We start from the raw sequence: 13,050 nt of genomic DNA on the forward strand, positions 1-13,050 counted from the left end.
GGAGCCAGACATTTTTCAAGGCAGTTTGAATCGTGTCAACAGTACGCTCACCTGAAAACACCGAGAAACACAAGGGTGAAAAACAAGCCGTGCACGTTTTTATTACATACTGCAGATGACTTAATGTGTGAAATCCATCAGGGCGTTCGGGCTTTGTTCTGTCCCATTACATTTCAACCAGCAGGGACCGCTGCATTCGATCAATGGACTGGGCAGTAAAATTGATATATATGCAGCAGGACGCATTAGTAAAACACCAGAAAGATTCATTAGCACGTGTTAAATTTGGAACAACACCAGATGAATTAGTCTGTTCAAATCTAGCAGTTGTATTTATTTATTTATTTATTTCGTGTGATTTGAGACGCATGAAAAGTGTTGATATGTACCCAGTAAATGGCAGATATTTGTTTTCCGTTTCCTCCTTCTCCAGGTGCATGATATTTTTCCTTTTTTCTCTTTTGTTAATTTCACTGTAGCTGTGCTTCTCTTTTTTTTTTGTTTTTTTTTTTTGTGGTAATTGACGGTCTCTGGTACAGCGGTGGTCAGATGGACCGATAGCCGTAGCACCATGTGTTGAGCTACATCTGCTGGGCTGTGAGGGGTCATCGATTGATTTTCCTCTCCGATATCTGGCTCAGTGGGACACTAATGTCATCTGAGCACTGACCCAATATCTCACCGCTAGTGAGGGGGAAAAAAACCCAGCCTGATTATTGCTGCCCCAACTTTTAGGATTAGTGAATGTTACGTATGGCGAAGATTGAACATCTTCAGCTTTATTATGCTGTGCATTGTGTCATTTTTGAATGACTTGCACTTTGCCATATTTTTTAATAGACTTGTCATATTCTTTGACAATCAGCACCAAGCCTCTTTCTTTTAGCTTATTGAAAGCTCGGGAGTTAATTCAGAGGTCAAGCAAGACTTGCAAGCTGTCAATCTTGTATTGTAACTTCTCCCACTTTCTCTCCGCGCCCCTCCACACACTCATGTCTCCAATCCATTATTGCAGGCCTGATTGCCCCGAATGGCCCGCCCCCTTCTTTATTCTCTAGTGGCCCATGCTTGCCCGAGAGAGACAACAAGGAGGTTTTGGTCAAAAGAACGCTGCATTCTTTCACATCTGTGCCTTGTTTCCCCGTTGAAGCGTTACCATTTCAAACTGTCCTTTCAGCCTGGATTTTAACACCGCCCTTCTTTCCAGTCTCTTGTACAGGAGCGACAAATGCCCTTTCGAAATTCCCTCCTCTTTTTTAAAGGTCTGATGATGTCTTCTGGTTTTTATAGCACAGCTGCATGGTGTGCACAGCTGTTTGCAGCCTCTGGGTTGGTGCCCCTCTGGCTTTCCATCTTTCGAAGCGTTTAAACATCTGTGTGCGTTCGTTTCCTACGTAGTCAACACAACATGGTGCAAGCTGTCATTTAATATCAGATGCACGAATTCTCGTTGGGGAAAAGTGTATAAGAATGCCCCAGCGTAGCGCTTCAAAGCACACAAACCATACGTGTACGAACGCGACGTAATCTGTTGTGAAGTGACAACACGCGTGCAAACGGCAGCAGCAGGACTCCCCGTGACGCTCCGGCTGGGGTTCGATCACCACCGATTGTGTGAAGCACTTAACAGGTGTTGATCGGCGGTCTTCTGCCACAGCTTAGCAAGATAAGGCCTCCAGCTGAGAAGAGAGACTTGAGTGTGTTTAATGAGAAGAGCGGGGAGTCAGACAGACCGCCTTAGTGTGCGCCTTCAGTGTCTCAGACTGATCAGCATGTTAACCACTCTCAGCATGACACAAAGATATGAAAGTAGCGGGCTGTTGTCGTCGATTTAGCCCAACACCCATCTGCCAGTTTACGGGATCAGCCCTCCTGGGTGATGTATTTATTTTCTTTCCCGGCAACCTGCTGCACGACCATTCAGTGCTTTCGGTGTCTTTCAGTAACGTGCGAAATCACGTTAGTAAGTCGTCTCTGAGAGGGGCTGAAGAAAAATAGGCATCCTCGATAACATATACTGCAGCTAAAAACAGGAGGGTGTCTTTTTTTTTTTTTTTTTTTTTGTCCGCCAGCGTGAATACATAATTCGAGTGGCATATGCAGAGGTACATGCTCTAGAGTGTGTGAGGGGTGTACACAGGCTTTTAATGGGCTCCTAAGTGACTTGTTACAGAAGTGACTGCGCTCCCCTGTGAGGGGTGAGCACCAGGGCACGAAAGAGGTGCCGTAAACATGCACACGGATGAAAACAGTTAAGAAGAGACAGATATATGTCTGAGTAGTCTGGGCCTGACTGTTTAGCGGCGCTTTCGCTAGGCGTGTTTACCTTTTCTGTGAATGACAACAGGACAGCATGCCGGCACATGCAACGGTACGGAGGGATAGATTGGGAAGAGGAACACACTTATAGGTTTTGTAGTGAAACCTTATTTTAATTTGACATTAGATCAGAATGGCAGAGGGGTTTGTATATATATATGTGTGTGTGTGTGTGTGTGTGTGAGTGTGTGTTGTCAGACACCCTGAAATGTTTCTTCTACATTGTTATGCTTGTCAGGTGCAGAGCCTGAAGATGAGCGTCTTTGGGAGGAATTTTCGCGCGCTGTTGTGACTCCGCCGAGTTTCGAGCAAGCATGAGGAGAGCACCCAAGCCGAGCACAATGGCCTGCTCAGTGTGGAGTGTCCCAAGCCTCCGTTGCCTGATGTTCGCTCTGGCTGCTCTACAGTGCACTGAAGGTAAGAACCTCCTTCACCGTATCATGCCCGCATTACTTGGATGGAAGTGAATCCGACACAATATCAGTATACAGGGTGTCCCAAAAGTCTCCATACGTAGGGGAGTATGTTTCCCAGAACTGTCATCCACTGTCTTCGTCAGTGGACGTTCCTGGACATCCATCTTCATGGTCGGTCCACAACACTTCCAGTCTTTTTGAATTTGTTACTAAGTTTGGCAGCAGTGTCGTGTGTGTGTGTGTGTGTGTGTGTGTGTGTGTGTGTGTGTGTGTGATGTCCTCGCCATGTTTCCTGTTGAAGTCCATCACAACCTAGCGACAGCTTCCTGATCTGGCCATAAGAATGATTTCAATACGTTCTCCTTGTGTTATATATATATATATATATATATATATATTTTCATACTTTGTATATATATATATATATATATATATATATATATATATATGACTGTATAAAAAAAATTGTGTGTGTGTATATATATATATATATATATATATATATACACACACACAATTTTTTTTATACAGTCATATATATATATATATATATATATATATATATATATATATATATATATATATATATATATATATATATATATACAAAGTATGAAAATTTTTGGAAGTCATCTTGTTACAAAGTGTTCATTTCACCCTGTGTACGGAGACTTTTTGGACTCCCGGTATAATACGAGGCCGATCTTTTAGCCTGAGACTTGCATCTAGTTCAGGTTGTAGAAAACTTGTGCCATCGCAGCCTTTAACGACTTTCAGCGAAACTTTAGGGGACTTTCCAAAAGCTTCGAAATCTACATTCTTTATGAACAGCAGTTGATTATCATTGAACATTGTAAAAGCGCTGCTTTTTACTCTCAGTGAAATTAAACGTGAGATATCTGACTGCTCCATCTTATTTGAGATAACTCGTGTTTCTGTATTTGTTCATATGTCCTGTTCTAACTAAAGGGCTAAGCTCTACAACTGTTCATTATAAACACTATCCCCAAGTAAACATGCTTCATTACACTCCGCCCCAGCTGTAATATCTTTTTAATGCATTTTATAATTGAATTAAATGGGTTACTGCCATAGCCATAAATGGCTGCAAGTTTTTTTTTTGTTGTTTGTTTGTTTATGGTTTATTTTTTTGCAGAAGGTTTGAAAGATTAATTGCTTCAGGGTTATTTCCCCCTCCCCAGCATATCCGTAGAAACTTTGCATCTCATCTTTCTTATTTAATTTTCCAGGGCTGACTGCTATCTGTAGACTTGCCTGTAATTTATTTGTATTCATGGAATTTTTTTATTTTTTTTATTTATTTTTTTTTAAGCAAAGATTTTCACCTTGTTTCAGCATCCTGTCTCTCTTAGCAAATACACTTCCTCAGTGTATATATATTGGCTAATCATGACAGTTAATGATTTATAACTCGTTGTAGTTATAAGATATTTGTCGTCTATATTTCTGCGCTTTTTTTTTTTGGTGAAAGATGTAAAATCAGCACTAGTTTCCAGATATATTCTTTTTTTTTTTTTTATAGCATTGTTTATTCAGTCCTGCATTACAGCTCTGGTTTGTAAGCATCGCTGGTCTAGTGACAAGTTTTACAACCATGAATTATTGAAGTGTTTTAGATGACAGGTTTAGGACCGTCATAATTATTCCGTCTTAACAACAAATGATGGGTGTGTATTTAAATATCATTTCAAGTTAATAATTTAGCTTCGCCAAACGTATTGGCGACTTCAGTTTGCAAACTGATATTCCTCAGTAGTACCTCAGCGTGATCCTCTCTGTAGGAGAGCTGCGGATCATCTGCAGATGAGGTGGCTGTCCTTCCTTGTAGTGATAGAATACATGGTGATTAATGGTAGAACATGTCCGATAGCGTATATGTCGCATTCCTCTATCTCTCTGTCTCTCTCCTTTTTCTACCTCCCTCCCTCCCTCCTCCTCTCCGTGCCGGATATCCTTATACATGAGTATGTGCACAGATGGAATTAGAGGAGGTCTTCCTGGGCTCGGTGTCAGTCCCAGGATTGACAGGGCTGTGCCTGTATTTCCTCAGGTGGCAGGCAAATATGAAAATATGGTGGTGGTGATGGTGGGGGGGCACACTGCCAAATACAGTGTCACTATGTCATGTGCTTTTGTCGTTCCCGTGGGCTTTGTATGTAACATGGGAATATTCCTGCTGGAGACTCGAATCAAGAGAGAAAAAAAACCTGAGCCCTGGTTCGATTTTTCACCACCCATCCCTGCTTCCCACTACATATTTAGTAGATTTGTTACAGGCCATGCTGTATTACTTGTGGGAGTCAAGTTGCAATTTAGGCCTGACTGTGAAAACAAATCATTCTGTGTAACTGAATGTGCACAGGCAAGCTTACAACTTTAAAAGCCTTGTACCTCTGACATACCGTAAAATTCCGTCTATGCACAACTGAAGTATTTCAACTCGTAAAACCGCTCGGCTTGCCAGTGTTTCTGGAAAATCTTCTTTCTAAGCCCAATCAGCATAAATTTAATCTGGGTGACTTAAAGGCCTTAATGAAGTTGAGGCAAATAGTCTGGAGTCCTGCTCCCTCTGCTCATTAGTTAGAGTTAGTTGTAAACACACTTTTATTAAAACAGACTCTGAGTGCAGTCCTTTTGTTCTGCCTTTCACAGTAAACAGCCTCTGTGAGTCTTCTTTCTTTCCTATTAGATGTTTTTTTTTGGTGTTCATTCGACTTTCCCCTTCATGTGACAGAGGGATTTTGTATCAGGCCTAGGGATCTGCCTTCCCATAGAGCTAAGCTGCCGCTGGGTCAATATGCCATCAGTTCTCGATGCAGCAGAGGTCTTTCATCAACAGTCACTCCTCCTTGATAAGGCTGATAAGAGGACAATGGGACAGAGAGCTGGCTTCAGAAAGGTGCGACTGCGTCTACATCCCCCAACCAGCAGAACACCTCAATTGGATTTACCGTTAAGGGTGGGGCTGGAGGGATTTAATGGATTAAGGTCCATCACGTCTAGCTTTTGGTTTGTGTTTGTCATGCAAAAAAAAAAAAGAAAAAAAAAAAAAAAAGAAGCAAAAAGCAAGACCCAACACATGCTACTTATAACTTGGAATGTCTGAGATCGTATCCCCCAAGAGGCTGTGATGATACCCTGGATCGATTCGGTCTGTATTAATGGTTTGTCTATTTTGAGGTCGTGCTGAATAGGACTTGCAGTCAGAACTGGAAAGCGTTGGCCAAACAGGTTTTATGGTTATAGAAACAAATGGGGATTAATGTAAACTGGCTCGAACTCTCACAACCTAGCCAAGAGTAATTAGTCTTTTATGGTTTCTTGGCAGCTCGACCAGCGGCGGATAACGCTGTGCGTTAGACGATTAAACATAAACTTGACACTTTTTGAAACGAAAGATTCTGTCGTCATTTGTGTTAAAGGCGACTCAGAATATTCCATGTAAGGGGTAATGGACGCATGGTTGTAACTTTTGTGAAAAGTGCTGGAGGCAACAAAGAAGATGGGCCAAATAATTACAGGACCTCGCAGATTAGTGAGGAACAGGTTCACGATGCCAGCCTTAAATATGCAGCAGCCTACTAATCATATCATTGTAATAAACACTTCCTAAATACACAGCTGCACAGACCAAGAATGACCCCTTCTGCATGCTGGACCTGCCTGATCCATCCTGATGCCCTCTTTCTGGTTGGTGTTGTCATCACTTGGAAATAACTGGCTGCCGGTGAGGATGGCCCCACACGCACAGCCTAAAGGTGCATGAGATTACTGTGGACGGTACCACCTAAAAACCATGGCTTTGGACTGCGATTGATATGATCGCTTTATTGACATGACGGCAATTGTCACGAACAGTTTTGCACTCAAGTCTACATCAGTGAACAGTTGATAACGTCAACAAAATAGACTTCTTGTGAAAGCTATAATAAATTGCCCGGTTACACAATTGCAATTTGTGACCATGTGGTACACAGCTGTAGAAGGGAATTATTTATAATCGCACTGTTGTCACCCAGATGAGGATGGGTTCCTCTCAAGGAGTTAACGTCTCAAGGAGTTTTTGCTTGCTAACTTCACCTCCGGCTTGCTCATCGTGGACAGATTTAACATTTATATCCTGAATGTATGTATTTATGTACGTCCATAGCGCTATACAAATAAAATTTCATCGAACTGGACAACACATTTACTTTCTGGTCAGTTTATTGGCGGAACAGTTACTCTTCCGTGTTTTTGCTAGAAGTTCCTGCTACTTTTGATTGAGAGAAGAAAGAACTTACAACACCGACTGCAAAAAAGTTGGGACACTGTGTTAAATGTAAATAAGAACAGAATGCAAGGATTTTCAGATCGCACAAACCCATGTGTTATTCACAACAGAACATAGGAAAACATATCAAATGATTAAACTGAGGAAATGTACCATTTTAAGAAAAAAAATAAGGTAATTTTTGATGGCAGCGTCACATCTTAAAAAAGTTGGGATGGGGGCAACAAAGTGTTACTGAAAAGAAACAGCTGGAGGTTAATTGTGAACAGGTCAGTAACATGACTGGGTGTAAAAACGTTAGAGAGGCTGAGTCTTTCAGAAGTAAAGATGGGCAGAGGTTCACCAATCTGCGAATAATAATGGCGTCTACAATTTGTGGAACAGTTTCAGAATAATGTTCTACAACGTAAAATTGCGAAGACTATGAATGTCTCATCATCTACAGTGCATAATATCATCAAAAGATTCTGAGAATCTGGAGAAATCTCTGTGCGCAAGGGACAAGGGTGAAAGTCAATATGGCATGCCCGTGATCTCGGGCGGCAATGCATACAAAACTCTTCTGTGGTCAGACGAACTGAAATTTTTTAATTCTTTTTGGAAACCATGGATGCGGAGTCCTCTAAACTAAAGAGGAGAGGGACCAACTGGCTTTTTACATTTACATTTATTCATTTAGCAGACGCTTTTATCCAAAGCGACTTACAAATGAGAAAATACAAGTGCTCAGTTCAAAAGCCTGCATCTCTGATGGTATGGGGTGCATTAGTGCCTATGGAAAGGGCAGCTTGCACGTCTGGAAAAGCACCAGCAGTGCTGAAAGATATATTCAGGTTTTAGAGCAACATATACTTCCATCCATATTCCATCCCATCTTTATTCCTGAGAGACTCTGCCTCTCTAAGATGCTCTTTTTATTCCCAATCATGTTACTGACCTGCTGCCAATTAACCTAATTAGTTGCAAAATGTTCCTCCAGCTGTTTCGTTTTAGTAACACCTACTTTTCAAGCCTTTTGTTGTCCCCGTCCCAACTTTTCTGACACGTGTTGCGGCCATGAAATTCAAAAACGAGCTTACTTTCTTTCTTAAAATGGTACATTTCCTCAGTGTAAACATTTTATATGTTTATGTTCTATTGTGAATAACGTGGATTTATGAGAGTTGCACATCATTGCAACCTGTTCTTATTTACATTTCACGCCGCGTCCCAACTTTTTTGGAATTGGGGTTGTAGTTTGATATTACTTTTACGGTTCCTAAAAACTGATGCCACTGAGGTTTCCTCACAAATTCTGTAACTGGGTTGTTGCATATTATTGCCAGTCAGTAAAAGTTAGACAACTTGCTAATGTCCCATATGGACATTCTCTGTCCCCAAAGTGGCTAATTTGACATTTATGTAACCTACATAGTTTAAAGCAGAAAATTAAAAATGTATTAAAATAGCAGCAGTAGCATGGAAAAAACTTTTGTCTATCCAACATAGCTAGCTACAGTTTCTCCATGTATTTTCCCTTTAGTTAGAGTCTTCATTCATATTAGTCTCTACCCCCGTGAGTCCCATTTTACCCTAGTACTGTGTGACATCACATCAAGCCATCAACCGAAGCACAGAGTTTGCCACGTTAATGTTAAAGTCTAAAGTCCTAACAAATCGGAATTTGTTTTATTCAGTGGAGTTAGAGTGTGTAAAATTGATTCTGGTCTTGTACGTATTGCTATACCACCCACAACTAGCAATCAGTTTCTGCTTCAACATGACAGTCATGAGAATTTTCTCTTTACAGTTAGCATAACAGGAAAGAAACTTTCAGAAAGGGATAGGGATTAAATCACCCATTTTAAAAGGTGGTGGAGAAAAACACAGGATTTCATTCGAGTATATTAGAGTGAAGACAATCATGTCCTGGATAAGAACACAAGTTTCCATTTTAGTCATTTACCCACATACCCACTCTTATCTCTCCTGGCCTTTTTCTTTTACTGTCTTTGTCTTGTCTAGGCATATCCCCGAGTGATCAGCGTAACCATGCGAGATAGGGAAAGACCACATGGTCAGAAAGTCTACAAAGAACATGATGATTTGTTTTATCGCAACCCACTCCTTTATTTGTATATATATATATTTTTTTACTGTGGATAAGATCCCATCAGAAGCGAGCCATGAAACCTTTATTGTTTTGTTTTACTTTTTCACACACCATGTGGGCTGGCTGTAACATTGCCATAAAAGGCCTTGTTGGTAGACAGTGTGGCATGTAAAAGATGCACTGTTCATTAAGACAAGGATCTTCAATCGGCTTTTGTTTTTTGTTTCTGTCTGAAACGATTTCAACCCAGATTCATTTGAAGACCCAACATGCAGCCAATTTAAAAAAAAATAAAACGAAAGATCTGATAATTTCTTCCAGCCATTGTGAAAGGTTTTGGCGAACAAGTGAAAACAACTCAGATGTGGGCCTTTTCTAAAGCAGGTTCCAGGAAGGGTCTGAATCTGTATGGGTTTGTGGTGGAGGTGCTTTGGGTGCTCTGAGAAAAAACAGGCTGTGTATTAGAGGGTCAGAGGTTAAGTAGAGGCAGTTTCCTGTTCGCTGCGTTAATATCGTGGAGTTTTAAAGTAATTAAGGAAATGCAACGTTAGGGTCACATCAGCCTCTTTACTGTTTTCTTGTGATTCTGGGAAGCCTGTGACTAGAATTTCACTTCTACTATTAAAGTATTTCATTTTTACAAACAAGCTTCCGTGATAGGTAAGTGACAGATTTGGCCAAGAGCTTAATGCTGCTTTTAGAAAAGTTCAGAATTATTATTATTATTGTTATTTTTTAAATACTTGATTAAAAATAATATGCACATATATACCTTTCACTTTACCTTGACATAATTATCAATGCAGTTAATTAATACTGTGCTTAATACAACATCAGAACACCCAGAGAATTCATATACTCGTTCATGCCTGTATTAATGCAGCTTCACTACCACAGCCATTACCACTATCACTACTAGTACTACCACTATCGCTACTGCTACTACTACTACTGTCATCATCACTATTACTACTACTACTACTACTACCACTACTACAACCACTCCCACTTTCACTATCACTACTATCACTTCCACTACCACCACCATCATTACTACTGCCACTACTACAACCACTCCCACTTTCACTATCACTACTATCACTTCCACTACCACCACTATCATTACTACTGCCACTACTACAACCACTCCCACTTTCACTATCACTACTATCACTTCCACTACCACCACTATCATTACTACTGCCACTACTACAACCACTCCCACTTTCACTATCACTACTATCACTTCCACTACCACCACTATCATTACTACTGCCACTACTACAACCACTCTCACTATCACTATCACTACTATCACTTCCACTACCACCACTATCATTACTACTGCCACTACTACAACCACTCCCACTTTCACTATCACTACGATCACTTCCACTACCACCACTATCATTACTACTGCCACTACTACAACCACTCCCACTTTCACTATCACTACTATCACTTCCACTACCACCACTATCATTACTACTGCCACTACTACAACCACTCTCACTATCACTATCACTACTATCACTTCCACTACCACCACTATCATTACTACTGCCACTACTACAACCACTCCCACTTTCACTATCACTACGATCACTTCCACTACCACCACTATCATTACTACTGCCACTACTACAACCACTCCCACTTTCACTATCACTACTATCACTTCCACTACCACCACTATCATTACTACTGCCACTACTACAACCACTCTCACTATCACTATCACTACTATCACTTCCACTACCACCACTATCATTACTACTGCCACTACTACAACCACTCCCACTTTCACTATCACTACTATCACTTCCACTACCACCACTATCATTACTACTGCCACTACTACGTTGAATGATCTTAAGTATTGAAAGGTGGGGTTAATTAATTAGCTTTATGATTGTCAGTACAGAACAAACATGCATGTGGCTCCCCGGTGGACTAGTGACTAGCATGTGACACTCTCCCCGCCATGGCCCGGGTTTGATTCCTGGTCAGGGAACCAAAATCGTCCAGCCACTGGTTGCACCAGCCAGTGCACTCTCAGTGCTGGCCCCAAGCCCAGAAAATGGCGAGGGTTGCATCAGGAAGGGCATCTTTTGTTAAACTTGCAAACCAGAATTGAAATATGGGGACGGGTGATCTGCTGTGGCGACCCTGAACGAGAGCAGCCAAAAAACAGGACTCGTATTCAACGTGTCCATTTTTATCGTGGTCAAGTTAGTTACACTGCTCGGAGGTATAATAGCAGGTAGCCGGTTCCACACTTCGTTCCTCACCTCCCTTTCAACTGCCACGTTATGTAATCTATGTTATAGGAGTTCCATTTGATTATAGTTATTTCTCCCAATTCCAACATAAAAAATGACAATTTACCGCTAATATTTAGCCAGAGGTATTGTAACTCTTGAATGACACAGCAACATACTGTAAATGATATATTTTATAACATTCCAAAACAGATTGTGGGTGCACCATGTAAGGGAGCTATGGCTTTACATTTCTCTGGGTTGGAACTGTCCAAGTGTGTTGCTGATCGCGCAGAGAAACAGTGACCTTACACTGTGAATGAGTGCTTGACCTGGTGAGTCATTTTATCTCTCTGAGCTGGAGATTGTAAAGCTTTGATTCTGACATGCCAGTAAAAGAGGTCGAGATTGTACAGCATTTACAGGGACAGTGTGCACTCAATAAACTTCACAATAGTCAGCCATTAATGGAGGATGGAAAAAGGAAGTTTGATTCGAATGCAGTTTCTTTCATATGTAAAAGGGATAAAACTTGGTGTGGTGCGATATCACAGGAAAATGATCACCAGCAGGATGTTGTGGTGGGGCCCCGATGAGAAAAGGAGGCTCATTACATCTCAGAAGTTGATTCTTTTCAAAATGATTGCGTGTTTTATTTCTATTAGACTGCTAATATTTCTGATTTATTGATAAACATGTTATGTTTTTTAACTGTTTGTAGTTAAATGTGGAACATCTGTGAGGCAAGTTCATTCCCGTCACTGTCTACACCATCTGGCCAATCAGATTCAAGAATCCGACAGCGCCGCGGTATAATTATTACGTTTGTACCTCAGCTTAGAAAATTCATGTTCTGACGGACATCTTGAAAACATGTAGAAACGTCTTCAGAAGGCCCATGCGTGCTCTTTTATTCCAATGCAAATCTCCATCATTGTTCTGCAGTTTTCAAAGCTTTTTACATGTCTTTCATGACAGTGCCACAAAAGCACCTTTGCTCATTTCAGTGTGACAGAACCTTGCAACATTCAACACCACACAAGATAAGTGTCCAAGACGGATGATGTTCAGACACCTAGAAATGTGCAAGATCCTCGTTAGCAAAAAATTTGATGTCAAACAGATTTAGTTCCTAAAAAAGACTCTGTGCTACACCGTAATATCCCAAACTCACGAATGTGTTAGCGCCACACAATGTAGTGCTTTACTCCTGCTGCATAATGCGGCTGCTCCTTTTGCCATGGATATTTCAATCTAGACAAATGACTAGCCTAATACGAAGAGAAAAGACCAAAGTTGAGGTCATGTTTGGGTGAAGTATCTCCTTAATAGTTTAAATTAAACAGATTTTTTTACACGAAGCCCCCACAAGACCTTTGCAGAGGGGTCAAAAGCTTGCTTAAATGATTGAGCTTGTTCGACTACGCCAGTCAGAGCAAACACTTGCCTGGCTGGGAGTTTAAATGCCAGGTGGAGGTCAGGGAAAGTGATGTCTGAATAATGTGCCGTCGAGGCATTGACACGAAAGGGCACATTGTGCTTAGTGACAGAAGAGAAAGATGGAGTGAGAGAGAGAGACGGAGAGACAGAGAGAGAGCGCGCTTGGGAAGGAACACTGTAATCATACAAGCTTAACTACGATGATATATGTAGAATCCTTACTTATTG

General features: G+C 41.0%; 1 protein-coding gene across 9 annotated transcripts in view; it reads left to right on the top strand.

Moving 5' to 3' along the window:
* The window catches only part of adgrl2a (adhesion G protein-coupled receptor L2a), a 115,656-nt gene that overhangs the window by 20,796 nt on the left and 81,810 nt on the right, over positions 1–13,050 (top strand). For all 9 annotated transcript variants that reach the window (XM_053683222.1, XM_053683223.1, XM_053683224.1 and 6 more), the window contains exon 2: positions 2,558–2,736. In XM_053683222.1, the coding sequence (XP_053539197.1) occupies positions 2,634–2,736 (103 nt within the window). In that variant the 5' untranslated portion in view covers positions 2,558–2,633. The remainder of the gene's footprint in view (positions 1–2,557; positions 2,737–13,050) is intronic.

This window comes from Ictalurus punctatus, chromosome 10 (genome assembly GCF_001660625.3).
Source record: "Ictalurus punctatus breed USDA103 chromosome 10, Coco_2.0, whole genome shotgun sequence".
Lineage (NCBI taxonomy): Eukaryota > Metazoa > Chordata > Actinopteri > Siluriformes > Ictaluridae > Ictalurus > Ictalurus punctatus.